Below are 27,226 nucleotides of genomic sequence, written 5' to 3' on the forward strand. Positions count from 1 at the left end.
TCAGTGAAATGGGGGGGGGGCGGAAATGACTCCACCATGCTAACAATTCAAGCATTGATTGTACCGTATTGTTTTAAAAAACAAAACAAAACAGAAATGTACATTGGTTAGAGTGGATCCTGTATTTTAAACGACGAGAGCCGAGGCTGTTTCTGTTCCTATTTGTCTTCCAGGGCCTGCATTTCTTTCAAGTGTCGTTTCCGTTCCAGGTTTTTCTTGGCTTGTCGTCTCTTCTCTTCCTTTTTTTTCTGCAGCTCCCGTTTCTCCTGGAGCACAGCGCTGGACTCGCCCTTGTAGAAAATGTCCACTTTCTCCTGAAGGATCTCTCTGGCTTTCGTCCGGTTGGTCTCGAGGGACCGGGTCTGATGGCACTAGGGAAGGAGGAGGAGGAGGATCTGGAATTAATGAATGCAGGCCGCCTCATCCAGAACACCTCACCTTTGGAGAGGTGTTACTCGAGAAGAGTGTCGGCAGTGACATTCAGCAGTGAGAAATAGGGGGAAATGGTACTGAAGAGGCTGACAGGCTGTCAAAAGCTGCCAAAGACAGCCCTAAACCCTACTACAGGGCTCTTCAAACTTGGCCCTTTGATGACTTGTGGACTTCAACTTCCCAGAATTCCTCAGCCGGCATACAACTGAGGATGAGCGCAGGGGGCTGTGTTGTACCCATGCTTACAGGATGAGGTGGTTCAACTGCCACTAGCTGAAAAATGCTTTCGTCTAGAGCAGGGTTTCTCAACCGTGGCAACTTAAAAATGGGCGGACTTCCGTTCCCAGAATTTCTTTGCTGGCTGGGAAATTCTGGGAGTTGGAAGTCCACGCTTCTTCTGAGCTGTACCAACATAAGAGTCTCTGGTCTGGGCTCTAGAGAAGCCGGTTGAAGTCCACCCATCTTCAAGCAGCCAAGGTTCAGAAACGCTGCCCAACTAGTTTCAATACAACCACAATGCTTGCAGATTGAACTCCCAAGTTCTCCTGGTGAAATGCAGACCTAAACTTACTCCACGTCCCATCATAGGTGTGCTTACAACAGGAAAGGCTCTCCTCTAATCACCTGGACTAGGCTTTTACTTGCTGGTAAAGTGTTCAGGAACTACACAGACACAGACACACACACACACACACACACATTTCAGATCCTCAAATAGCTTCAAGGTCACGCTGGGCAAGGTACAGAGCAAGTCTGGATAAAATAAGGGATCCCTCCTAGGAAATTACGTAGAACTGTCAGGGCCTTCACCTTGACGACAATCCCCGAAGGAAGATGCTTCAGAACCACACAGTTGTTGGTTTTGTTTGTGGCTTGGCCTCCGGGCCCGAAGCCCCGGACGAACTGTTCTTCCAAGTCGGCTTCGTGGAGAGGAAGCAGCTCGCTGCAGCTCTTCTTCCCTGCTTCAAGGACGTAGGGTCCAAGGAACTGGCACAGCAAGAGACGTTTGTCTCCAAGCCTTGATGTCCAAGGGAAGGTTCTCCGTTGGATCAAAGACGCAGTGAAGAGTAATAAATTTGAGGGAGGCATCTAAACGAACCGGAGGGGACTTTTCTAGCTGCAAAGAGAGAAACAGGAAGACTCAACTAGGGGGGAAACACAACCACCACCCAGAACCTTGGTTGAGTTAACAAAGCATAACATGCAGCGGGTTTAATGGTGGGGTTGAAGAAACCAGCCAAGCTTGCATTTGCCTTGAGAAGCTTTGTGCAAGCCGAATGTCTGGTTAACTGCAGAACTGGCATCGTAGAAAGGGTGGATCTGCAGCTATGCAAAAGATTATAATGTCTGGTGTGATTTAACCACATCTTACTTCTGAGAAAGCTCCCCACGTAATACATCGTACCTGGCTCCTCTTAATGGCTGCCAAAAATACACCTTGGTCTCAATGCACAAAAGTCCCTTTTGGCTGCAATCCAGCAGAATCTGCTGACGTCTACCTTCCGTCTGTCCCTTTTCTATTTTTGCACATGCTCTTCTCAAGCCTTCCCCGATAAATAATACACCAGGTGTGCAGCTCAGCAGGAAGGGACAAACTCACGCTGCAGGGAAGAGAGGCGGTTGAGCTCACTGCTTTCTTTCCGCAGCTTTTTTTCCCTCCTCTTACTATTCTTAGAGGAAATTAATGGCTCGAAGATGATCAACTGACTGGATTCCAAGAAGCTGCCAAAACCTACCAGTGGCTCTAAAGGGGGGGGGGGGGAGGGGGAAAAGAGAAATCTACTTTTTAAAATTCAGAACCAGAAAACCTCCTGCGTCAGCACTTTAAAAGACATACGCGAAAATAAACCACCGTAAGCAATATACGGGTGTAATGGACTCTGAAACAAAATTTGATTCAAAACCAAGGTTTGAAATTTTAGTGCCTTCCAGCTTGCTTTGAAAGCCATGAGTTAACTTTGTCTTGACTGAAAAGAAATCCTTTTTAAAAAGCAGCTTGATTACGTTGCTGAAGCTCCGGCCGCTGAAAATAATGAGATGCCACATTATCCATACATTTCCAGTTCAGCACTTGATCCAACATTGCTACTGAACTGTCCCTTTGGCCAGCTATTATACTCTGTCGCTCCAGTGGCATAATTTTTTTCAGAACATCCATGGAAAAAAGGGACCAACGAGCACTGACGATAAAAGATATGAAAAGTAGTTTTCAAGACTACTTCTTCATTTATCATCTCCCACCCTCTGCAGTGAAGTCACAATGCGATGCTTGCCACTTCAGTTGCCAAGGGAATAAATGGGATGGGGTGAAAAAGGCTGCATCACTGCAGAAACCGGCTGGGACCACTGCATTGCAACCAACTGCCAAAGTAAATGCAGCCTGGCCACCAATCCATCATGGTAAGAAGTAAATGTACCTTTTCTTCTTTTTAAAAGCAGAAGTACAGTCATGGGAATAAGCAAGGGCACCCCATAAAAAGCCTTTTTTTAGCACATAGGGTCACATCAGAACGTGATCTTCATTCACACAGGATGTAAAGGACCAAAACAGACTATAAACATGGACTTTCAAGCATTGAACCAACACAAAATTAACAGATATGCCATTTCCTTCTGTGGCAAAAGTAAGTACAGCCTTGGCTTGAAGCCCTGACAGAGGTTTCAATAAGACAAGTAGTTCCCAGATCTTCTTGGACAATATTCTCATCATTTGATCCTGATTCCAATTTTAAGTCTGGGAAGCAGTGATAAAGTAGGGATGTCCTTACTTTTTCCCCTTGCAAACTCTTTGTGTATGTTTATCTAAATGGCAGAACAGACTGCAACATGTAAACGGGGCCTGTCGTCTTTCTTTTATCAGTATTATGGAAAGAATGATCCAGTATCTGTATGCTGAAATATGTTGAAAAGGTAGAACATTGTTCATGGCGTGGACCTCACTTTGCACATGGCTACAGGGAAGGGCTGCTTGGGAAAACTGCAGAGCTGCAGAGATGTCAAAAGGTTTTGCGGGCCCAGTTTTGGCCAGACTTCTCCCAGCCTTCCTCGCTGGGCTGTTGTGTGTTGGGGATCGTGGGAAAAGGCCCAGGGACCCCACTCACACGGATCGGATTCTGCAAGCGCTCACAGGCACCACCATGGGCTCTGCATATTATGGGAAAGCAGCACTGCTGGTTGCCAGGGTGACATGCAAAGCACAGATAGTCCTCAACATACGACAACAATTAAGCCCAAAACTTATGGCTAATCGAAACAGTTGTTAAGTGAGTTTTGCCCCCACTTTACGGCCTTTCTTTCCACAGCTGTTAAGGGAATCACTGCAATTGTCAAGTTAGTGACACAGTTGTTTAGAGAATCTGGCTTCCACACTGACTTCGACTGTGGGAAGGTTGCAAAAGGGGATCATGTGATCCCGGGACGCTGAGACCTTCATAAGTATGAACCAGTTGCCAAGTGGCATAGGGATGTTGCAATGGGTGTAGTGTGAAAAGCGGTCATTTTTTTCCAGGGACATGTAACTCTGAATGGTCACTAAATAAACTGTTGTAAGTGGAGGACTACCTGTAATAGCTGGGTTGGCAAACACTCGTGTTTGCTTTGGTTGCCTTCACACGACACCCGCTGGCAGATCTGCAGTTCGAGTCAGGCTTCGGATGCTCTTCATTTTTTCCCCTCCTGGATCTGGGTTGTGCAGTGTATCCCTCTCCTTTTCGGGTGTGTGTGTGTGTGTGTGTGTCTTCTCTCCAGTTACAAATCAGAGCAGGCCCGCTGTAATAGTGGATTAGAGGTGGAGAAATGTGGGCTCAAATCCTCAGTCTCTCTCCCCCCAACCCCCACCCACTGCCATTAAGCTCTCCGGCTTTTGGGAGGGTTCATTCGCTCCGCCTGGCCTACCTTGTAGGGTTGTTGTGACCTTGGGATTGCGAGATAAGGCCGAAGGGAAAGTGGGAAATGGACGCGAGCGGAGTCTAGATCGGAGGGAAGGGAGCGCCGGATAAGGAGACGCTTTTCTCGGGACGGCCCAGATCTCAATGCGGAGGGCACCCAAACTTACCTTCGGACTAACTTAAATACGACTAGGCCTCAGTCCCGACGCTGCTGCGCATGCGTCCCTCCCTCACCCATCTCCCCTCCAATGGCTGAGCCCCGACAGAGCCAATCCTAGAGAGGCTCCCCTGAAGCCCCGTCTCGTTCCTCATTCGTCGAATTAAGCCAGACAGTTCCCCCCACGAGCCAATAGGGTCTTCGATGCTGCTCCCACCTCCCGACTTCTCGAGCCAATAGCGCCGCGCGGCGGCTGGGGAGATAACCAATCGGCGCAGCCGGGTCGCGAGGCTTTGGCGTCTTCTCTTTGAAACCGCTTCTTCGAATCTCAACCGCCAACCGCGGAGGGGAGGAGACAGTTCGCGGCCCGGCCTTTCCCCAACCCCCCCCAGCGGGCCCGGCCTTCGCCTGACGGGAGCGGCGCGGAAGGTCGCGGGCCGGACGGGGAGGTAAGCGGGGTTGCGGAGGCGGGAACCCCTCGCGAGGACCGGGGACCGCTGCCTCTGACCGGAGGGAGGGAGGGGCGACCTCGTTTTCCCCCCCTCCCGGCACGCCCCCGCTTCTCGAGTGACAGGCGGATCATCCAATCGCCGGCCGCTCTGGATGTTTATACTATACAGCCTCGGCCAATAAGGGGTGAGGGGTGGGGCTCGTTGAGAGGTCGGGCTCGAAGCCAGTAAATAAGTGCGGGCTGCCAGGTTGGCCTACCTTGCAGGGTTCTTGGGAAGGTCTAAAGGAGCACAAGAGTTGCTGGGGTTCCTTCTGGATCTGAATTTAATAGTGTTGTAATGGGTCTTTGCACTGCCAGCCTGTTGTTTACGTTGGGTTTGCCATTTTTAGCCACCTATCAAGTCATTCTCCAGCTTCTGGGACAGACAGATGTTGTTTGGTTGTTGCTCTTGTTGATTTTGTGTCTGTTCCTTTCAATTCGAAAGGGTACAGGAGCTGGATAGATAAATCTAAATATTAAAAATAAATAGGATAAATAAACCTTTATTTAGATTGGAAGTATTGATGAAGAAGGAAAAATGAGGTAGCAGCGGATCAACTTTGTGGGGGGTCATTTCCCAGATGGATTAAAAATTCAGGAAATTGTTTTGCACAAGATCAGTTGCAATTTTCTCTTTATTACCAAAGAGAGCAACTTCCTTACTGTTTCATCAAAAGAGAATAAATAACATCTACCGTTTAATGTATTTGGGGTTATATGTTGCTAGTCCTATATTTTGAGAATTAAAAAAAAACAGATTTTAAAAAGTTGTCTGTAACAGGGGAAACAGACCTAAATAATAAATATTACAAAATAGAGAACACCCCCCACCCACCCAGGTCTGGGGGGAGAAATATAATATATAAAGCTGAACATGTGTCTTCCCAGCCTCCATTTATATTTCAAACTGACTTGGCAAATGTTTATCTCTTATGTACGGCTGGCCCTGACCCTGTTTGATTATGCACTTTTAATTGAGTTAAAAAAAGAAGAGAAATTTAGTGTATGTGTGTATGTATGTGTATATATATGTATATGCATGTTTATGTCTGTGAGTGTGTGTGTGTATGTGTTTATATATGTGTATGTATATGTATATTTTATATATTACTTAGCTAAATTTGTGTTTAATTAAAATTGTGCCTACATTTAATTGCATTTTAAAAACGACACATTCAATCTGTTTTGGAGGGTAAAATTTGAAGAATACTGCATGAATAAATTAAGGCCTTTCTACAAATAATTCATGCACACAGAACTGTGGTTGGGAAGAAATAGGTCAGGCGTATGATGTACCAGGAAATGGATAACTTCTTTTTTTCTTCATAAAGGGGTGCTTCACGGCTGTCTTTTCTTTATTCATATTGCAGAGTTTATTTTGGATTTAGCCACCTGGATGAAACAGCAGCAGTAAAAGAGCATTTGGCTGGAATGTTGTGGATATATAAGGCAGGTGGAATGGTTTTCTGTTACCCAAGAAACACTGAATATATGTGTTAATAAAGAAATAAATGTTTCTAAATATTGGCTGGACCCAGTGGTGCAATGGTTAGATCAGACCAAGCAACGAATCTGTTTTTTACAGATTTTAAACACATTTTAAAACAGCGATAGCAGTCATACGTGCTTTCCTTGCTAAATTATGTTATCAAAGTAAATTAATGTATATATATATATATATATTTATATATAATTTTTAAGGATAATCACAATCTTTGCAAGCATGAGATATGGAAAACCTGGGATTGGTGAAACCAGAGCAAGAAGCACCAAGAGCAGACCCTGATTCTAAGAATACTCACAACTCGCTTGATCATAACATAAGTAACAACAGGTTAGTAGGAAATTCAACCAGTATCACGCTTCTTGAAAGTCTATAGTATTTTCAGAGTCCAATTTTTCAAATAGAATTTTAGCACAATCTCGCCGAAACATGTCAAAAACCCTGCTTATTACTGACAGGTCATTTATTTTAACCAAGTTAACAAAAGTCCACTCAAAGACTTGGGGAAAACTCTGCAGATTTTCCGGGGTTCCATATTGTCTTCAGAGCAAGAAGGGGTTGTCAGCAAAGCCCGGTTGAGTTTCAGTAAATAAATAATTCATATTGTTTTATTTGCTCGACAGTCCTTTATTCAACCCAGATGTCGTCTCCAGCTTCTCGGACAAAGTTGGTCCTTCTGCAGTAACTGAAGAGGTTAGTATGTCGCCTTCATTTATGCAAGATGCTCCAAGAAATAGTAATCCCCAAATACTGAAGAATTGTGAGGTATGTAACAGTCTTTCCACATACGTTGCTCCGTTATTTTGAACAGCACCCAGCCTAACTTTCCCTTCCTAGTTTAATTTATTTATTAAATTTATATGTCACCCATCTCAGCATTAAAAAGCGACTCTGGGCAACTTACAAAACGATCGGAAGAGAAACATAAATGGCAGTTAACAAATTAATATTTGTTGTTTCCCAGTGTTAAGGCTTGAAATCTTAAAATGCCTTGCTAGGACTCTTAATTCTCTAGATTCAGATTTTCGGGGGGGGGGGTTGTTTTCTTTCTGCCTTGGGGCTTCTTTTTTTTTTTTTTTTTTTTTTTCTTCTGTTCAGGTCTCATACTGAATACAGGTATGAGATAACAGCTTCCAGACAAAAAAGGGGAATCCCTCATTTGTATCAGAGACCAATCAATCGCCAGGCTAGATGTGGGCAAATGGAATTTATATTTCATAAAGGAAGAAAATGTTTATTTTCTTGGCTGAATCTTGTATTTTTCCATAGACCAGGTGGCTACAGTTGTTCAGACGGGTGGAGAGGCAGTGCCAAGAACAGATAGTCGCTCAGCAAAAACTCTTTTATCATCAAATACATGTAAGTTGTTTCATTTAGTTTACATTGTGCTTTTGTACTGAAGGTCTGGCTCTCAAGAACGTGAGATGGGAATTGCTAGGGATTTGGGGGGTAACCGTTAAGGATGGGAATGCTGTTTACTATAATTTTATCAAATGCATAAAATAGCTCCTTAGTTGGCAGGAAGGTATGCAGGGTATGCCTCTGTTTACGTCTCTTTGTGAAGCCTTGACATATTAAAACTACGGTTTGAGTGAGTGAGTGAGTGTGTGTGTGTGTGTATGCACACCTTCCTGTCAACCCAGGCTGTCTTTTCAAGCTTGTTTTGAAATGGGTTTTGTTGATAAGTATATTCCCTCCGATAGCCTTGTTAATCTCTTCGACCAAACTGTGAACTGATTTTTCTGGGAACATCAGCTCCTACGGATGAAAATATAGATGTCTTCATACATTTGGTCTATGTGTACTTAAGTGCATTTTAATATTTACACCTTTTTTGTTAACTGTTTTTCCCTTACCTTTCCTGATGGCCCTCTTCGCTAATAGTAACCAACCGTTCCTGAAATTGAAACAATTAATCGAGGTATTGTTGTTTTACAGTTCTCTTCGTACATTGGTCTTTTTCCTTCTTTTATTTCCTGGCAACGTTTTCATACTTCATACTTGCAGAATACTCACCTGTCCGTACGTGTCTGAGGTTGCGTGTTGCATTGGAGAAATGAGACTACCTACCAAATAATATTTCCCGCCGTTGTATGTTCTGAAAATTGTGTGGAAGGAAGGAATGCTGGGGCAGAAACATTGCCTGTTGCAAATTTGAGCATTGACTAAAATGTTTTTGGCTTAATCCGGAAGCTCTGTCCGTGTCCGACTGGCGTTTCATTTTATGTCTTCAGTTTGTTGTGAAATAGCAGCACTATTTGTGGTTTAATGGGGGAAAGTTTCTAACTTGTAATTCTGTATTGAGAGAAGAAGCAAGCCAGCCCAGCCCAACAAATTGTCATCTTTCAAGGGGATGACAGAGAATGAGGTGGCTGGATGGAGTCACTGAAGCAGTAGGCGTGAGCTTAAATGGACTCCAGAAGATGGTAGAGGACAGGAAGGCCTGGAGGAACGTTGTCCATAGGGTCGTGATGGGTCGGACACGACTTCGCAGCTAACAACAACAACAACAAGATTGAGAGTCCTTTTCCCTTTACGTATATTTATTTCTCTGCAACGTTTTTTTGGAGGTCTGATTCGGTCTCAGAAAAGCCACGTGAATGTGTCCATGCATGTCTTTTAAAAACAGATGTAGAACAAATTTCTAGGTCTTCCATTTCTGTACCATAACACATTTCTGCATGTTCGGTGTGTATATGTGAAAATGTCCTACGGACGTGATTAAAAACGTGCCTCTTCTTGTCCAGTTTGATTAAAGCCTCGGTTTTTAACGCAAGGTTTGATTTTTTCCCCTTCTTCTTTCCAGCACATACAAAATGAAATCAGGCGCTTGGGGACACTGCAAGCCAAAAACCCGTGCTCGTGTCCCAAACTGGCCGCTTCCATCAGACTTTCAGACAGCTGCCCGTTGCTAGGAGGTCAGATGGGGTTGAAGGCCGACGCATTTGAAGAACGCGAGCTCTTTACCAGTCAGTTCCACCCCAGCCATGCTGACCACCGGGCAGATGCTTCAGTCGTGCACCAGGAGGGCCTTACAAACAGTGTTTCAGTAAGCAGCGGATATGGTACCTTATCTACTGCAGAACTGAGTCCTGGCAAAGGTGATGACCTTCAGGCATGCATGGAAAACTCGGAGACGATGACCAAACGGCGGAACCGTCCATCACCAGCCTTGGAGTATTCAGTTGTGGGCGGCATTTGGGACAAAAGAGAAGGTTTGCAAACCCCAATAGGACACACTCCACCTCCGAAGGGGAACAGTGGCGATTCCCCCACTCAGATGGAGCCTCCGATTCGCGGAGGTCAACCTGAGGAGCCAAGTTGGTGAGTGGCTGATACTGTTCAGTTTGTGAGCTTTGTCTTTCAGGTTAGATGCTTTGAAAAGTTACCAGCTTTGAAACTTGCCTCTTTATTCTAGTGTAGCGCTTCTCAATCTTAGAAACTTGGAAGATGGGTGGACTTCCTCTCCCAGAGTCCCCCAGCCAGGCATGCTTAAGACAGGTGGATTTGAATTCCCCGGAATGCAGACTAGGGGATCCTGGGAGTTGAAGTCCACCCGTCTGCAAGTTGCCAAGCTTGAGACCCTGCTCTGAGGGGTCCATTGCGGCTTACGGAGGAGGCCGGAGCTCCTGTTTCTACTGTTGCCATCTGCAGAAAGGTACAAATTGCAGCGCTCGGGCAATTGTTTTTATTCGCCGTGTCTCGCTTTTCTTTTTTTCTGCAGCAAATCGTTAACCTCCTGGGCTCAAAAGATGAAAGAAAACCACGTGAGAAAAACGAACGTGGAAGAGGAGACCACGCCGGGAAAAGAGCAAACCATTGACAGGGTAAAAGATTTGCTGGAATCCTTTCTTCCAAACGGGGCAGCAGCCGTGAATGAACACAGGCAACATTGTTTTAAAATAGGAATTTCTCCTTTATTTGATGTTTTTACATGCAGAGGGAGGGTTGTCCTTGTGGCCTGTAATGGTCTTACTTAAACCGCTTGGCAGGCCTTAAGCCACTTTCTGTGCGCGTGTGTCAACCTTGGTGCCTTTAGTTCAATCCTGGCCAAAATGTCCATTCTTGGGCTTAGATGGGAGTAATAGATGAGCTCAGCCTACAGTCTTGGAAGCCTGCACTTTTTATTGATTTATTAAGATTGTTGCCCATCTCGTTTCGAAGCGACTGCGGGCGGCACTATTGAATTTGACGGGATTACTCCTGTGACGGAATACACTTTGCTCAGATTGCTGGGGCAAATTACTCTCTTTTTTTTCCCCTCCCTCCTTCAGTGAGGGAGGTCGTGTTTTAGGGTTTGTTTGTTTTTTAAAACAATAAATCTCTGGCTTTCTCTTCCCCGTTCTGTGGAATTACAGACCAATGGCATCGCTGCTGCTGCTGCTGCGCCATCCACCACTTCGTTTTACCTCAACCAGCAAAGTGGAAGCCAAAATTCTTTAGCCTCTCTTTCATCAGGTACAGTAGCTCCAGTGCTTTATTTATTTATTTATTTATTTATTTTGGTAAAAGAAAAAAGGTGCCGGAACTCACACACGTGTCATACAACCCGCCTTGCCTACCCTACAAGGTTCCATCCAAAAAAGGTGCCGGAACTCCGTTCTGAGCGTTCTATGAGGAAAAAAAGCCCTGAGTAGCTCCCAGGGTCATCCCTCCGTCCCTCTTCTGAGCAGGGCGGATTTGTAACGAAAAGGGGATCGTTCTAGCTTAGCTAGCCATTCTCCTTATTTTCAGGGCTTTGTCTTGAAATAGTGACCGAGTCAGCTAAAGGGTAAGCAAAGACCCGCTCCAGTTGGAGATCCAATTTGGTGGGTGGTTGTTGGCTTCCCCATTGACTTGGCTTGTCAGAAGGTCGTGAAAGGGGATCACGTGCCCCCTTTCCCCCCCCCTCAGGACGCTGTGACCGTCATAAGTGTGAACCAGCTGCCGAGTGGCTGAATTTTGATCACGTGGGCACGGCCGTAAATGTAAAAAAAAAAAAGGGTCCTTTGTGACTTTGGACACGTGAACTGTTGTAAGTCAAGGACTGCCCTATGTTTCTTGGTTTAGCTTTGACACTCTGACTTCTGACGAGCAGAGGTTCTGATGCAACTGATTAAAACCGAGGCTTTAATCTGATTTATTCCGTGTGATACAGGGAAGACTTTTGAGCTAGGAGGAGGGAGGGAGGTAATCTCAGGGTAAGGACCACCTTTTGTGTTGAAATATTGTAAAGGGCAAATGTTCCTTTCCTTGGCACGCATCCCCTCAAGAGTTCTCTGCAGAATTAACACGCTCTCTTTACTTTTATTGCTTGTCAAAGCCTGCGGGTGTTAAACTAGTGTTTCCGCCACACGTCTTCCATAAAGCACCAAACTAATATTTGTCTTTTAAAATGATATCCCAGCTCTTTGCTGTCCTTAAATCAGTGTTGAGATGCCTATTTTATACCACAGGGCTGACCTATTGGAAATTAGACGAGAAGGAGATGTATCAAGCGTTGCCTAAGAATTTGGGAAATGAATTCCTTGTGTTCTCAGCAAAGGCTTCTTCAGAACAGGTATTTGCTAACTTCTATTTTTTTCCCCTGTTTTGCTGAATGCTTTTTTTTCTTTTTTGGTCTCTCCTCCCTCCATTGGCTGGTGCTGCTTGCTCATTATTTACCACACGAAGGATGACAATGTGTGTGTTTAATGTGCGACAACAATTCTGCTCTCCCCTTATGGCATTAAGCTGCTATGTGTTCCAAGCTCTCCTTTTGCCATATAGCAATGTTTCTCTACCTTGGCAACTTGTAAGATGGGTGGACTTCAACTCCCAGAATTCCCCAGCCAGCTGTGGAATTCTGGGAGTTGAGGTTCACCCATCTTAAAAGTTGCCGAAGTAGAAAAATACTGGCTTATTCCTGTTCCTGGAATGATCCTATTTTGCCCCTCTTCCCAAACCACACTATATTCCCATCTAAAAATATAGTTCGGCATTATATTAAATAAACGCTTAAACTCTGAATTCTTTCCCCTTAGCTGTCTTCCAGTGACGAGCTGAAGCCTACGTCCTTAAAGGATATTTATCATAAGAAACAGAAGGACGATAAGCCACCTGTAGAGTGGAATTTTGCCCCTCTGCACTCCACTCATCCCCCAGAGGTAATAACTTGTATTTTAGTTCTGCCTGTTGCCTTGCCTTGAAAATGTCCCTCCTTTCTTATACGTAACAACTGGTTGTGCTTTTTCCAGACCCCCCAAATAGTTTGACTCTTTCAGGTGCCTTAATTGTGATTAGTCTATTAGCTGATTGTCCCAAAGGTGCTTTTTCAAGAGTCAACTGGGCTTTCTTTTCCTTGAAGACGTTTCGCTTCTCATCCAAGAAGCTGCTTCCGTTCTGACCGAATGGTGGGGAATGGAAGGATTTCTATTCCTTGCAGTCATCTGGTCATTGGTGCTCTTTTTTGAGAGTCCTTGAGGCCACTTGGAGGTTTATCTGTGTCCTCGGGGTCAACCTGCACAGTGCCAAAGGGTGTGGAGCCTTCTTGGAACTGCTAAAGGGACTGTGTTGTAAATGGGAGATAGGTGGTGTTGTATCCCTCCCCCAAAACTGTTCAGTTTTGACCTGGGTGGCCTCTTGGACCCCTTCTTTCAAATCAGGGTCCTCCCTGCCCAGAATGTGGATTTGGCTGCCTTCCAGAGAGCGGCCTTCATCTTTTAAACGCAGATGGGCTGCTGAATCTTGCCTTGATGGGTTTGTTCTCCTATTATGATTCTTCTCTCTCAACTTCACTCTCTGCCCTTCGGAAGGACAGGATTGGTTTCCTTGAGGATTGACTGACTGGATCTCCTTACAGTCCAAGGGACTCTCAAGCATCTCCTCCCACACCGCAATCCTCTCAAAGCAACTAAATTTGTCCTTGATTGGGTCTTGGTGTTTTGTTTTGTTTTGTCACTCCAATCACCGTGATGTTTGGCAGATCCTGACCCTCGACCCGACTCTCCACATGAAACCAGGCGAGCTGAAGACAGGACGGCGTCTGCCCGGGTTCTGCGCCAGCCCAGAGCAAGCTTCGTTGTCTCCAGATTCCATGGCAGATCCTGTGGCTTTTTCCCTTCCTTCCGAGGTGGATTCGTGTTCTCACACCAGCACCGTGGTATCCCCTCGGTCCGACGAGTCTCCCCGACACGCCGCTGGCTCAGCAGCCTTGCACACTGATTCCTGGGGCAGTTGCGAGTTTCAGAACGCAGCCGACGTCACCGGCTCTCCTCATCCAAATGATGAGATTGTAGACACGGAGGACAACGAGAACTTAACCCTCACGCCCTCTTCGGTGGCCCGGTACCCGATTCCCTCATCTGGTAATCATTTGACACATCCCGGGCTTTCGGTTGCTTGCTTAGAAGATCCCCTGGTCCTCTCCAAGTAAGATAATCCCAGTTTTCTTCTTCAGAAACATTCTCCAGCAAACTTGGCTAAGATTTTAAAAGTCTTGTTCTTTTTTCTTTTTTTAAAAAATCAGGATTAGGCAAAATTTGAGGGAAAAACACATCCGGCACATAGCTGATCTCCGAGTGTATTACGAGTCCGAAATTCTCAGTTTACAGCAGCAACTAGAAGCGAGCCACACCTCTCCTTCCGAAGAAATGAAGAAAATCAATCAAAATCTTACGGACAGGTATTGGCTGAGTTGTTTGAAATAATGCGTGTATCTTTTTTTTTTCCTTCGTCGTTTTTGAAGTGATTCTGCCTGGATAAAACTGTTTCTGAACCTTCCGGGCTCCAGTTTTGACCCCTGAAAATCAAGCAGCCACTTAGAGACTCTCTTGCGTTATTTGTTTTAATGAAGGATAAAGTTGCAAACGAAACAGAAAGGGCCGCCGTACTTCAAACAGATCTGTAGTTGCTCTGAATTCTCCCCATAGTACTGGTTTGCTTGTGAGCAGGGAAGCAGCAGAATAGAGGTAATCCTTGACGTACGACCACAGTGAGGGGGGGACATTCGTTAAGTGAGTTGTGCCCCATTTTACAGCCTTGCTTGCCACCGTTTTTAAGTGAATCGCTGCGGTTGAATTAGTAACGGTTCTTAAGTGAACTTAGCTTGTCAAGAAAATCGCAGAAGGGGATCACATGAGCCCCGCAGGACACTGCAACCTTCGTATTTATTTTAAAAAGGGATTCATGACAGTTGCAGATCAAAATTCAGACGCTTGGCAGCTGATTCATATTTATGAGAGTTGCCAAGCGCCTGAATTTTGATCAAGTGACCGTGTATCTGTCACAAGTCCCTTTTTTTCAAGGATCTTGTAACTTCAAACAGTCACTAAATGATCGGTTATAAGTCAAGGATTACTTGTAATACATGTTTGGAAATGAGGGTTGCTTATCTACGGTCAAGGCTTTCTAGCAAGCATTGCCCTCTGGCCGTCAATCCAGCTAAGTAGTTCGCCTCAAAATATGGATAATCCCAAATTTTTTTTTTTACACTTAATGGCTCTCTATTTGAATTTTTAGGTGTGACCAGCTAGAAACTGCACTGCACGAAGCCAACAGCCGTGTGCGATCCCTTGAAAATAAAAACAAGGCCTTAGAGATGGAAGCAGTAAGTATATCTTACGGCTTGGATGGAGTAGTCCAGCTATAATGGGAAAAAAATATTAAAAATGTGCTGAGCATCATTTCAGATGTCTCTTTATGGTCGTGAATTGGCAGGGAAGAGTGGGAAGGAAGACAGGGCTAAAATATGGTTCTACCTTGGTCAAATGGGCACTGAGGACTCCCACATTTGGGGAGAAGAATAAGAACAATTTTCTGTGAATGATGTGGCTTGGCATCTGGGAACAGAAGCCTTGGAAGTACACCCTGAAGTCTTGTGTTGTGTTCCCAGGAGTGCACAGCCTAAGACAGGGGTAGGCAATCTCGGCTCTTTTATGACTCGTGGACTTCAACTCCCAGAATTCCTGAGCCAGCCATGCTGAGGGGAAAGGGAGAGGTTTCCAAGCTGAGCCATGCTGGCTCAGGAATTCTGGGAGTTGAAGTCCACGAGTCATAAAAGAGCCAAGGTTGCCTACCCCTGGCCTAAGAGAATACGAGTTTTTCTCGGGCTCGGTGAAAATCCCCCAAATGAGCTGAGTCACACTCAAGTAGATCAAATTCTTCTTCGTTTTATAGAATGCCTCAACCTTAAACAACTTTTAATATAGGTGGACTTCCAACTCCCAGAATTGCCCAGCCAGCCAGAATTCTGGGAGTTGGAAGTTCACCCTTCTGAAAAGTTGCTACGGTTGAGGAGCTTCATTGCTGCTAAATTAATGGAACTTAATAAAACGAAGAAGAGTTTGTTCTACTTCGATGTGACCCTCCAGTGAAAAATAGGCTGGCTGAAATCTGCATGTTATTCTCTCAGATGTTACGGTTTGTCCTGCTTACAGTCTCGCGGTAGTCAGCGAGCAGCCTTCAGACGCTGTGGGTGCTCCCATCCTTGAAGTATTTTTAGGAAGAGATCCGGACAGCCATTGGTCTGACATGGCACAGGGTCTCCGGCCCGAGCGGGGGGGGGGTTGACTAGAAGACCTCCAAATGTCCCTTCCAACTCTCGGCCTCTTCCCCTCCCAGACAGATTGGCGTGAGCGCTTCAGCGCCATCAGCAGCAGCGCCAGGCCCTTGCAGGCGCGCATTGAACAAATGCGCACGAGTAGCAAGGACAAAGACAACACCATCAGTCGCCTCAAGAGAAGACTGAAAGATCTGGAAGAGGCCTTTGAGAAAGCCTACAAGCTCTCTGATAACAAGGATGCTCGCTTAAAGGAAGAAAATAAGATCTTTCAAAATGTAAGTTGGGGGGGGGGACACCAGCCTCTCCCACTTTGGAAGGCCTGTTGCAAATCGCCAAGAACTTCCTCAAAATTGTTCCATAGAAAGCCACAGTAACCCTGTTGATCGTTTGGCTATCTATGAACAAAATGCCTTATTATGTCTTTCCGTGAAAGTTCTCTTTTTTAGAAAGAGAGATTAAAACAGAGATTTTTCACCCTTGGATAAAACAGGTCTTTGCTCTTCCTGCTAGCTCAGATTCATTTCAGTCCCACCCACCCCCACCCCCACCCCCCTTTATTAAATAGCTGCTTCTTAACTTGCACTCTGTGCTAATGGACCAATAATAAGACTGAAGGGGTTTTCGTTTTGTTTTTTTTCTTAAATGCCAACTAGAAACAAAGTCACAATCATAAAAGGTAGAATTTGCTGAAATCCTGATTTGATGGCTGTACCGGATGCTGTGATTTGTGCCAGCTAGATTTTTAATTCTACCTAGACCACAGGTTGGCAACCCGCAGCTCTGGAGCCGCATGCGGCACTTTAAGCCGTCTCCTGCGGCTCCCAGTCGCCCGGTGCGCGCGCACCTCTGAATGGGCGGAGGTGCACGCGCACCACTCCCAACGCGCGGCTCCCACTTTTTTTAAATGTGTGATGGAACCGGTTCCCAGTGGCTCTTTTGCTTTTTCAGGTTGCCGACCCCTGACCTAGACTGTTTGAAATCTTACAAATCAATAATAAAAAATGTTACTTTCTTGATAGCTTTTGGGAGAATACGAATCGCTTGGGAAGGAGCACGAACGAGTTAAGGTAAGCAGCAGGGTTGTTGTTTTTTTTCTTTTCCAGAGCCGAGTCCATTTTTAGGTGAAGAGGATCCCAAACCAAAAGGGGCTTTAGCGGTTCCTTGATCATGAGTGAAAGCAGGTCTTATTTATTTCCCCCAGAAATACGCTTTTTGTCCGCAAAATGTTTGTCCTTAGCAGGGATGAAAAGTCCAGTCCTGTCGGCTGAATTGATCACACGTCGGATCTTCTGTACATTTATTTAAATCACCTCAGGTTGTCCTGTATCTGAAACAGTTGGACAGCAGCCAGCTGAGTGGACCTCTGCCAAAAGAATTTAGAAACGAGGGAACTTGGAAACAGAACAATGTTCAAGCAGATAGGGAGACATCCACTTCAAAAAAGGCCTGAGGTTAGCCAGCCGTGGCTGCAGAATGGAAGGCTCCTAATGGGTTCTGAACGTACAATTAATTATTTGCCAAGGACAAAGGAAGAGGAGCCTTAGCAAAGCTTTTTTTTCTTCTTCTTCTTCTTCCCCAGGAAAGCTGAAGACAAGTTGAATTAATGATCAGCTGATGAAAGAGAAAGACTTTTAAATCATTTGGTGTTAGCAAAAATCAGTGGTTGTGTGACCCTTAATGTGTTGTTTTTTTTTCTCTCTTTCCCGCAGGATTCTTTGAATATTGCTGAGAACAAATTGCTCGATGCGTGCACTCAGATTTCTGATCTGAAGAGGTAATGTTGAACCGTTCAGTCCTAGAAAAGCAAGGAAGGTTCCAAAGCCTCTCCGAATGTTTCTATTTTTAACGGCACGTTTATTAGCATATTTCATGAATATGTTAAGCAGGCAGTGACCAGCGAAGTTGCTGAATCAAATCCAGCAAAGAGCTAGTCCGTAAAACTCTGGGAACAGACCTTTAAATAAAAGTTTAATAAAAAAAATGTTGCAAGTTGAAAAAGAAATCCAACTTTGAACCTTTGCTTCATTCCAATGTATACCATTTCCTGCCTGAGCCAGGGGTTGGACTAGAAGACCTCCGGGGCCCCTTCCAACTCTGTTATTCTGTTATTTCCCAAAACTGGCGAGCTTTAGAGCTTTGTCGCCAGATATGGAAACATCGTCCAACCCAATCCTGAACTTTCCAACAGTTTTTAGAAAATGAGCCGTCTATTCTAGCCACAAAACCTGGGATCATAACGCAGTATTAACACGGGTAAAAATTGATCCTTTTTCTTTTTTTTCTCCTCTAGAACAGTCTCGAAACTGGAAACTCAGGTCAAGCAATTGGAACATGAAAACTCGCTCAAATTTCGTTCCCTTGCCGAGGGACACTTTGGACCATCCTACGCCAGGTTAGCAAGTAAGGATTGTGTCAGGGTGAGAAAAAGACACACACACACGCTACTGTAATTTTAAGAAGGATGAAAAAGGATCCTGGGGTCACACACAGTGTGATGTGCAGAATAAACACTGTTATTCAGAAGGTTGTAAAAGGGGGGGGGGAAGTGCCTGAACAACTGCCTCGCTTAGCAACCAAAATTTTGGGCGCAGTTTTGGTTGTAAGTCAAGGGCTACCTGCACTGCTTTGCCAGATCCTGGAAACAGCGTCTGACGAAGTCTGCTTTTTAATTTGAAAGCAATGAAATGTTACATCCTCCATTTTAGCTCTTCGTTATTCCCTGCTTCTCTTTGTCCTCTCAGCAAATTGGAAAGCTTTGATGTGAGCAGAAGGAAATGGCTGATCCCAGGATCCGAATTTTCGATATTTACCGGTCAGCCTTTGGCAGCTCAAGAAAGTCCCAACGACAATCGGCTTGAAAAAGAGTTCACCTCTTTTAGGTAAGCAATATTTTTTTTTCTCCCAGGTGCTTCCCGATTGAATTGAGGCGTGCTATATGACACATAATTTAAAATATAAAAGAGAAGATTCAAATATGTACAGATTGAACAGATCTCTCCGAGAAAGTAGCAACATGAATTGCATTCTGTCGTGCTGCCATGAGGTCCTCAAGTGGACACTGGTCGGGGCACAAAGGGCAGGTAATCATCTGTGTGGTTGTCTGCATGTCACCACAATCCCAAAGAGCAGAAGCCAGCAGATAGCCCCGTTTGTGCATCTTGTGCCCGTGCACAAGTCTATTCAACAATTTCCATTTTTCCTAGCTTTTGTCAGATCCAGCGGCCAGCTGCTCCGTTGGTTCTCCAGATAAAAATAATTGGCATAAAAACTGTTTTCAGAATTAGTAGCTTGGAGGTCTAGCATGGAGTAAAAATATGTCATGGAGTAAAAATCTTTGCTGTTGTATTATAACCTGGCTGGGCTGGGCAAATTTTGAAATGCTTTCCCAGGGGCTTCTACTTCCTGTGTACAAAGAGTACATTCCAGACTAATTTACTTGGATTACCAAAAAAAAACAACCAACCCACCAACCTCCCAGAGGTTACTGTGAGGGTTACATTCCAATAATGTAATCTGGTTTGAATCTGGGAAATGGAAACAATTGCTCTGACCAGCTTTTCAGCAGTGAGATGAGCAGGCCGGGCTTTCCTGAATATTTCTAGGCGTCACTCTCCCCCAGAGAAGGATCCCTCTGCAAACTCTCTCCTCACCAAGGAAGCCATTCAGAAAGAGATCAAAACCCAAGAGACCCCCATCCTCAAAGCCTTTAAAGAATTTGAAGAAAGGAAGGCTTTGAAGAACCGAGGAGCCCAGGCAGACAAAGAGGAAGAGGCCGTAGCAGAGACCAACAGTAAGTCAACTTTTATCAGTTTTCATTTATGGGAACAAGAATTTGTTCCTAAAGAAATTAAAAAAAATATTCCTTCGAAAGGGAAAAAATGTGCCGGCTTGGATTTAGATGAAAAGATAACTGTTACGTAGAGCAGGGGTCCCCAATCACCACCACCACCCCGGTCTGTGGACCAGTAGCGGGCCGTGGCACGCCAGCAACTGGGGCGCGCAAACAAGCAAAGCCCCAGCCGCGGGATGCAGGCTCCCTCTGGTCTGCGGGAGGGAGCCTGCAGGGACGTAACCGGTCCCTGGTGCCCAGAAGGTTGGGGACCTCTGATGTAGAGCAGAAGGCTTTTTTAATAAGATATGCAGACACGCGAGAGACATTGCAGCTAATATTCGGCGGGTCCACAATTTCCTTTCACTTCTTTCAATATTTTTTGGGGGGTGTTACCTTCACCATGTGTGTGTCTACGTACACCCCACAGGCACAGATGATGAAAATTGCTTTCAGCATTTCCCCATGGTAGGAAAAAAGGGTCCAAACACCTTCCTGAAGGAAAACCCTTTGCTTATTTCAGAAACAGATGTTCGGGGTCAAGTTGTTGGGTTCACCGAGACATCCGTGGCTACCAGCCGTTCGCCCGAGAAGAGCAAAGAGCAGCCGAGGCACAAAAAATTCAACTCGTGCCAGAGATCTTCATCGCTCCCACCTTCAAACAGGAAGACAAATACGCCAAGTAAAATTTTTGGATTGTATTAATTTAGAGGGGGGGGTTGTTTAAGTCATGTGGACTTAAACTCCCAGAATTCCCCAGCCAGCATGCCCGCAAGTTATGATCCAAAAAATGGCAAGATCATGCAATCAAGTCTCCACTTGTTTTTTTTTTTTTCACCTGTTGCACCTTGGGGTTTTTTTTTTAACCCTGACCCGTAGACATCCCTTCTAGCCCTCTTGATACTAATGGACTGCGACCTCTGTTTCCCCTTGCTATCCCAGTGATGGGAAGTGGGGTTCGGTAACACCCCCAAAAGCCCACCCCACGTAGATCTCACCTGGACAGAAAACCCTCTGGACAATACCTTGAGCAGCATGCCTTTGTCACAAAGGGTGTGTGTGAACGCCAGATAACTAACTTTTGGGTGCCTTCTGTGAGAGAAGAGCAGGCAGAGCGGGGGGGGGGGGAGAGTTAAGCGAGTCATGAGCCTAGAATCATTACGCTGCCACAAACGGTCTGTTGACCTTTCTCTGGCGCCAATCTAATATCGAACTTCAGTTGCCTGAAGTCTGTAGGCGGGAGCGATAAATCATCCGAGCTGCAATTTAACCTGCGGTCCCAATTTCTTCGCTCTTTGACATCTTCTCTGCCTGCTTTCTCTCGGCAGCCAAGCGAGAGACCATGTTGACTCCGGTGGCCGTGACCTACAGCCCCAAGCGATCCCCCAAGGAAAATCTGTCTCCGGGTTTCAGCCACTTCCTCAGCAGAAACGAAGACGTGGTGACCAGGTACGGTGGAGTCCCCTCCGAGCCGGCGGCAAGTAGATCTTCTGGTTGGTTTGGTCGAGTTTCCAGTTTAGTTTGCGCTCTCTTGAATTGATAGGAAGTGGCCTCTGGAACCTTACTACACAGGCGTTCCTCAATTTACAACCGGAAATTGAGCCCAACATTGTATGTCGCTAAGCGAGAGGCTTGCTGGGCGAATTTTGCCCTGTTTTGCGACCTTTCTTGCCTCCTTGGTTAAGCCAATCAGTGCCGTTGTGAAGTAACACGGTTGTTACGTGAATCTGGCTTCCCCTATTGACTTTGCACATTAGAAGGTCGCAAAAGGGGATCACGGGGCCCCCGGGACAAGTGCAACCGTCGTAAATGTGAGTCAGTTGCCAAGCGTCTGAATTTTGATTACGTGTCCGTGGGGGACGCTGCAGCGGCCGTAAGTGTCATATAGTCCCTTTTTCTCCAGGACCGTCATAACTCTGAACGGTCACTAAACAAAACGTTGTGAGTTGAGGATGACCTGTATGTTTGGCACTGGCAGGAAGACAAATACAAATTTTAGCAGTACACCCTTGGGGTGAGAGAGAGAGAGAGAGAGAGAGAGGGAGAAAATACAAGCCTCCTTGCAAGGAACTTTCTTCTTTTCTACGCTAGATTTGAGATCCGTCTGGATGATGATGTCGCTGCGCCTGCCCTACACTACGGCAGCCCACGAAAACGGCTTCAGTTCTGCTCGGGAGGCGACAGAGGAGGTGAATTTCGCAGTAGGTGGGATTCGAAAGCTGCTGATCTGCGACAGTCCTGCACCTCTTTCGGTCTGGATTGCTGAGAGGCAGCTGTCTTCCTTTGTTTATTCCTATTTCATATTTCTAGACTGCCTGTCTACCTCCAAGAGGGGCTCTGGGCGGTGTGCAATGTAATAGGATCGATAAAATAAAACAAACTATTAAAAATTAATATGAAAATTAAGTTGTTTTAAAAAATGTAGACTAACAACCGTACAAACAGCAAAAGGGTAAAAAAAAATCTCAAGATGGCCATGGAGCGGTTATTAGAGGTGGGGGGGTGGCTCTCATGGGGTTAGCCAGCCCCGTGTTGTATGGTCCTCTGTGCCCACCCCACACACAAAGCTGCAGCGCCAAATTTTGACCCCTTTGCGGAATTTTGACCCCTTTGCTGGGATCCTCCCCCCCCCCCCAAATTCCAGATGGGCTCAGAGGCTTTGCCGACATCACGGAAGTAAAACAGAATAACAAGAGTTGGAAGGGACCTTGGAGGTCTTCTAGTCCAACCCCCTGCTCAGGCAGGAAACTCTATGACAGTGATGGCGAACCTTTTAGAGACCGAGTGCCTAAACTGCAACCCCAAACCCACTTAGGTGCCATCGGCGTGGCCCATTGGGTGGGTGTGGCCCATTGGGTGGGTGTGGCTTCGGTGGTAGCGGCAGACTGGGTGGGACTAAAAAGTTCAATCAATCAGTTCCAACTTTGCGAGATCTTTTTTTTTCCACGAGAAGTTGAGATTGATTGATTGAACCTTTTGTGTGTGTGTGTGTGTGTGTGTGTGTGTGTGTACATGACGGTGGAGGCCTAAAGCGAAAAGGTTTTATAAAACCCAGCTGAAGGCCTAGGACTGGGGCGATGGCGTGTGTGCCCACAGAGAGGGCTCTGCGTGCCATAGGTTCGCCACCACAGCCCTATAACATTTCAGGCAAATGGCTGTCCAATCTCTTAAAAAAAAACCTCCAGGGTTGGAGCGCCTACAATTTCTGGAGGCCAGTCTGTCCTCTGAATGCGATTTCGTGGCTGATTTATAATCGGGTCTCCCCTTTCTCTCTCTCTCTCTTTTTTTTCTGGGGTGGGGGTGGGAGAAACAGGACTTCAGCCCAGTTGCGCAGAAAGCCGCAGAGGGTCCAAGTCTTCCTCCCACCCACCTCCTCTGCAGTCCCGAGCAAGCAGAGACTCCTCGACGGAAGGTTACAAAGTGGGCCGCTCTGCCCCCAGCAGCGAGACAGGACCGTCTTCGGCCCCTCCGGCTCCTTACGAGCCCGAATTCAAGTACGTTTCCAGGATTAAGACCTTGGCAGAGACGGAGAGGCTGTTCGACGAGCTGACTCAAGAAAAGCAACAGGTAAAGGTGAAGCGTTTTGCTTCTCTTCCCTCTCCCCTTCCTTCAGAAAGGTCCACGTCACCTTTGCTAGGGGCATTAAGGTTTTTTCTTTTTATTAGGTATTTATTATTTGTGTCTTGCCTTTATTATTTCTACAAATCTCTCAAGGCGGCAAAGATCCTCCTCCTATTTTCCCCATAACAACAGCCCTGTGAGGTGAGTTGGGCTGACAGAGAAGGACTAGCCCAAGATCACCCCGCCGGCTTTTGTGCCTAAGGCAGGACTAGAACTCACAGTCTCCTGGTGATTGGCCCAAGGTCACCCAGCCAGCTTTCGTGGTTAAGGTGGGATTTGAACTCACGGTCTCCTGCTTTCCAGCGTGGTGCCTTAACGACTAGACCAAACTGGCTATCCAACATTCGGGCGACTCATCAGAAATGCCTGAATAATCTGAAATTCATCTCGGCACCATTTCCAGGGCCAGCTTAGAGGTAATTTTCCCACGGAAGTGTGGCAAGCACGCAGTGAATCCACGGTTCAAACGTGGCTGGCTGGAGAATTCTGGGAGTTGAAATCCAACACGTCATAAAGTTGTCAAGGTTGAGGAACTTGTTCCAGGACGATCCGGTTGGCCAGATCCACCGAACCGGAAAGAGATTGCCTGCTCTTTTTATTTGTGGGCAGTTTTTCTTTCTTTGTGGGGTTTTTCTCCCCGTTTCGTTAAAGCATTCCCTCTCTCCTGATGTTTCTGTGCCGATAGATTGAATCCCAGCTGAACCGAATTCCTTGCTCCGGAGGAAGGATGACGCTACAGGCCCGGCTGAATCAGGTTACAATTCTTGTTGTGTCTGTGGGATTGAGTGTGCGCCTGTTTGTGTGTGTGTGTGTGTGTGTGTGTGCGTGTAGTCCTTGATTTATGACCACAATTGGGGGGCCAGAATATCCACTGCTAAGCAAGACAGTTGCTAAATGAGCCACGCCCGATTTTACGACCTTTTTAGTGACATGAATGTATTTGTCACCCGTCGCCTTCCAACGACTTTGGGCGGGAAATAAATAATTGCATTTGTCGAGTGAATTAACACGGGCGTTCAGCAAAGCTGGCCTTCCCCCGTTCGACTTCGCTGGTCAGAACACCAGAGCCCTGGCAGGCTGCAATCCTGGTAAACAGCAGTTGCTGAGCGCCTGAATTTTGATCATGTGACCCCGGGCAATGCCGTGACGGTCGTAAGCGGGAGGAGCGTCTGCAGATCCTATTTTTTCAGTGCTTGTTGCATCATCGAACTACCTGTAGTTCTTTCAGTCTGAACAGTTGAATCTCAGGCTGTCCGCAGCAGACCACGATTTCATCCAGATCACAAAATACATCACGCACGTAAAAGACAAGCCCCCAAATGTCAGTTCCAGAATCATCACAGGTTGGGGGGGGGGTTTCCCCCTGATTCTCTCTGGATCCTAAACGCCTTGTCCGAATATTCCCCTTAGGAAGCTCTGGAGGATCGGCTGGAAAGAATTAATCGAGAATTGGGATCCATCCGTATGACCCTGAAGAGGTTCCAGATTTTACGCACCTCCGCAAACATTTGAGAGGACCCGGCTTTTAAGATATATGCCCCATTATTTGCACTAAAGTACAATAATTATGCAAACCGGTTTTGTATTTTTCTAAACCTTCCCCTGCCTTTTTGCAATCATGTCCTCTTTACACAATTCCCCCCCTCCCCGATATTTTGTACTGAGCCACATATTTTCAAAAAAACAACCACCCCAACCCTATTTTTTTTATACCGGAAGGAGTCGATCTGTTGGGTTTTTTGTATTTTGCTACTTTTGAAGACGTGGGGTATTTTTGAAAAACGGTAGACCTGCATTCTTTGTAAGCCTAGAGACACCGAGAGGGCAGCTTGTTGTGGTGTTGTTTTTTTTGAGACGTTTTATCGTGTTGTAATTGACTTGATGGTGCTCGTCACTTTTAGAGGTTAGAAGCCAAGCCTGTCATGTGAAGTGTGTACGTTACAAAGTGGGGACTTTTTAATCGATGCTAACAGGACACACAGCCGTTTCTGAGGAAGTGAGCTGCAAGGAAACATTTCTTAGCTTAAAATTCAAAACTGCATCTTCTTTTCCTAAGCTCCTTTGCCAAGTTACAGTGCAGTGTTACCAACAAATCAAGAAAGTTGGGGGGAAAAACTTGCAGTATCCATCTCTGTTTAAGAGAGTTCTCTTTTTTTAAACCACTAGCTTTTATTTGGCATGCTTTGTCGTGGAAATAATGAATTAAAATTACAAACTGAAGTTGCTTGAACTGTTGTTTTTAAAGCTTTTGCCACCTCCTCGTCTTTGTCATCACAGTTTGAAGTCCAGGTAATTGTGCACGCACAGTTTCCATAATGGATAAAGATTTTCCATTGTGTCCGACTGGATCTTATCTATCTATCATCTATCTATCAATCAATCAATCCATCTATCTAATTTTTAAACTCCCACTCTCCCTCGCAGCGGGAATCTGGGCGGTGTACAATAAAGTATTAAAATGTAAAAATATATAAAAGTGAAAAATTTGAAAGAGGCAAGCACGAATATTCCTTGTATGATCTTGTCTTGGTTTAACAAGTAGCGTCTCTCTCATTTTTATCCATTCCCCTTTTTCTGGACCACTTGAAGATAGGTGGACTTTGATTCCCAGAATTCCCCAGCCAGCCATGTTTTCCATGAAACCTTGAAAATACACCTACTGTACAGAAATGGTAATTTCTCAACTTCTCCCCGGAGAAGTACTGCAAGCTACTTGGTTTTTATTTTAGCCTTTCGGAGAGCCTGGTTCTCCAGTTTGTGAGACAGACCCTCTGGTTTTCAGGCAAGGCATTTTCCCATTGAGACATTCAAGAAGTGGTTAGGCCTGCACAATCCAATTACACCAAGTCCTAAAGGAAAGAAAATTCCGGAAGAGTCGTCCAAGCCTCCCTTGTTTTCTGTATTCCCAAGAATAATCAAAGCAGCCAGCAAGGAAAGGGCAGACGAGTTACTACCTGGATTCCAAATTAAATGCTAGCCTGCAAAAGGAATTTGTCTAGATTGATCGTTGTTTGTTTGCAGCCAATTGCTGCCTTTTATTTTTTACTCAGAGCCATGTCACTTCTCTGATTGTGCAGCCAAACTAATCTTCCCGGCGATAATTGATGTACCTCTCTGGTTTCCAATTTCAGACAGGCTATTATCTCTTCCCATTTCAGCCTTAAATTTACTCCTGACAAACTCACTTCATCGCTGGCTGCTTTTATTATTAGCGGGGTAATTCAGGAAGCTGAGTCATGAAATTGGGTTTTGGTTTCCTGTCCGGCCTTGCAGGTCCTGAGAATCCCCCTCCCCATTAAAGCCCGGGACAGGTTTCCCAGCAAGAAATGTAGAAAATGTCTTGATTTTTTTCCTGCACTAAAGATTCCTTTCTCAGTAAGTTTTCAAGACTTCTTCCGATTGCACGTGTGAAAGGCTTAATTCTAACCCCATCGGCAGCTGCAACCTTTCATTGCTCCTTGACCTGAAAAGTGCCTGCATAAATCCTGCCCATTCTGGTTTATCTGAAATGGTATAAGGTTTCCTGCCTGAGCAGGGGGTTGGACTAGATGACCTCCAAGGTCCCTTCCAACTTTATTATTATTATTATCTCAAAACCCACATCCAAACCAAACCAGGTTCCATCAGGGGATCCGGCACTTGAGAAGAGAGGAAGATGCTGAGGGCTTAGCAGGGGCCAACCCATATGTCTCCCTCCTTCCAGGCACAGCTGCCTTTTCCAGATGTGCAGAGTTCCATCATCCCCAACCCTGGGAGGGGCAGAGCAGGTATCCCGGCCTTATGCGT

At 45.7% G+C, this 27,226-nt stretch overlaps 2 protein-coding genes across 18 annotated transcripts; one reads left to right on the plus strand and one right to left on the minus strand.

Moving 5' to 3' along the window:
- Positions 1–37: 37 nt before the first annotated feature.
- MTRFR (mitochondrial translation release factor in rescue) lies at positions 38–4,606 on the minus strand. 7 transcript variants are annotated; one of them, XM_081339232.1, is made up of 5 exons: positions 4,487–4,555; positions 4,327–4,400; positions 3,994–4,200; positions 1,243–1,549; positions 43–371 (listed from the first exon to the last, which is right to left on the minus strand). In XM_081339232.1, exons 4-5 carry the CDS (start codon positions 1,519–1,521, stop codon positions 159–161), a joined length of 492 nt encoding a protein of 163 aa, XP_081195358.1. In that variant the 5' UTR covers positions 1,522–1,549; positions 3,994–4,200; positions 4,327–4,400; positions 4,487–4,555; the 3' UTR covers positions 43–158. The 7 variants fall into 7 exon arrangements, with proteins under 7 accessions (XP_081195361.1, XP_081195362.1, XP_081195356.1 ...); XM_081339235.1 differs by having other exon boundaries at positions 38–371; positions 1,243–1,545; positions 4,327–4,504; XM_081339233.1 differs by lacking the exon at positions 4,327–4,400 and having other exon boundaries at positions 4,487–4,606.
- A 190-nt stretch (positions 4,607–4,796) lies between these two features.
- On the plus strand, positions 4,797–25,660 carry MPHOSPH9 (M-phase phosphoprotein 9). 11 transcript variants are annotated; one of them, XR_014027928.1, is made up of 26 exons: positions 4,797–4,925; positions 6,337–6,415; positions 6,668–6,800; positions 7,094–7,163; positions 7,740–7,829; positions 9,277–9,794; positions 10,195–10,297; positions 10,829–10,928; positions 11,906–12,009; positions 12,473–12,595; positions 13,414–13,859; positions 13,957–14,112; positions 14,949–15,036; positions 16,050–16,265; positions 17,010–17,057; positions 17,700–17,764; positions 18,281–18,382; positions 18,732–18,869; positions 19,593–19,780; positions 20,343–20,501; positions 21,148–21,268; positions 21,911–22,020; positions 23,133–23,386; positions 23,744–23,856; positions 24,126–24,194; positions 24,851–24,886. XR_014027928.1 is itself a non-coding variant. In XM_081339175.1 (25 exons), the coding sequence occupies exons 3-24, from the start codon at positions 6,697–6,699 to the stop codon at positions 23,564–23,566; spliced, it is 3,336 nt and encodes a 1,111-aa protein (XP_081195301.1). In that variant the 5' UTR covers positions 4,797–4,925; positions 6,337–6,415; positions 6,668–6,696; the 3' UTR covers positions 23,567–23,581; positions 23,744–23,791. The 11 variants fall into 11 exon arrangements, 5 of the variants coding, with proteins under 5 accessions (XP_081195301.1, XP_081195300.1, XP_081195297.1 ...); XR_014027926.1 differs by having other exon boundaries at positions 23,534–24,194; positions 24,851–24,929; XR_014027927.1 differs by having other exon boundaries at positions 23,744–24,194; positions 24,851–24,929.
- The last annotated feature ends 1,566 nt before the right edge of the window (positions 25,661–27,226 follow it).

The sequence above is a fragment of the Vipera berus genome (assembly GCF_964194415.1).
Source record: "Vipera berus genome assembly, chromosome: 14".
Classification (NCBI taxonomy): Eukaryota; Metazoa; Chordata; class Lepidosauria; order Squamata; family Viperidae; genus Vipera; species Vipera berus.

Excerpts from the sequence above, each read along its gene's own strand:
- MTRFR (XM_081339235.1), bottom strand. The coding sequence starts at position 1,521 with ATGCCTCCCTCAAATTTATTACTCTTCACTGCGTCTTTGATCCAACGG. Across the intron at positions 372-1,242 it reads CTTCGGGGATTGTCGTCAAG|TGCCATCAGACCCGGTCCCT; the intron begins GTGAAGGCCCTG and ends CTCCTTCCCTAG.
- MPHOSPH9 (XM_081339171.1), top strand. The coding sequence starts at position 6,697 with ATGGAAAACCTGGGATTGGTGAAACCAGAGCAAGAAGCACCAAGAGCA. Across the intron at positions 10,929-11,905 it reads TTTAGCCTCTCTTTCATCAG|GGCTGACCTATTGGAAATTA; the intron begins GTACAGTAGCTC and ends TTTATACCACAG. Across the intron at positions 19,781-20,342 it reads GGCCGTAGCAGAGACCAACA|AAACAGATGTTCGGGGTCAA; the intron begins GTAAGTCAACTT and ends TGCTTATTTCAG.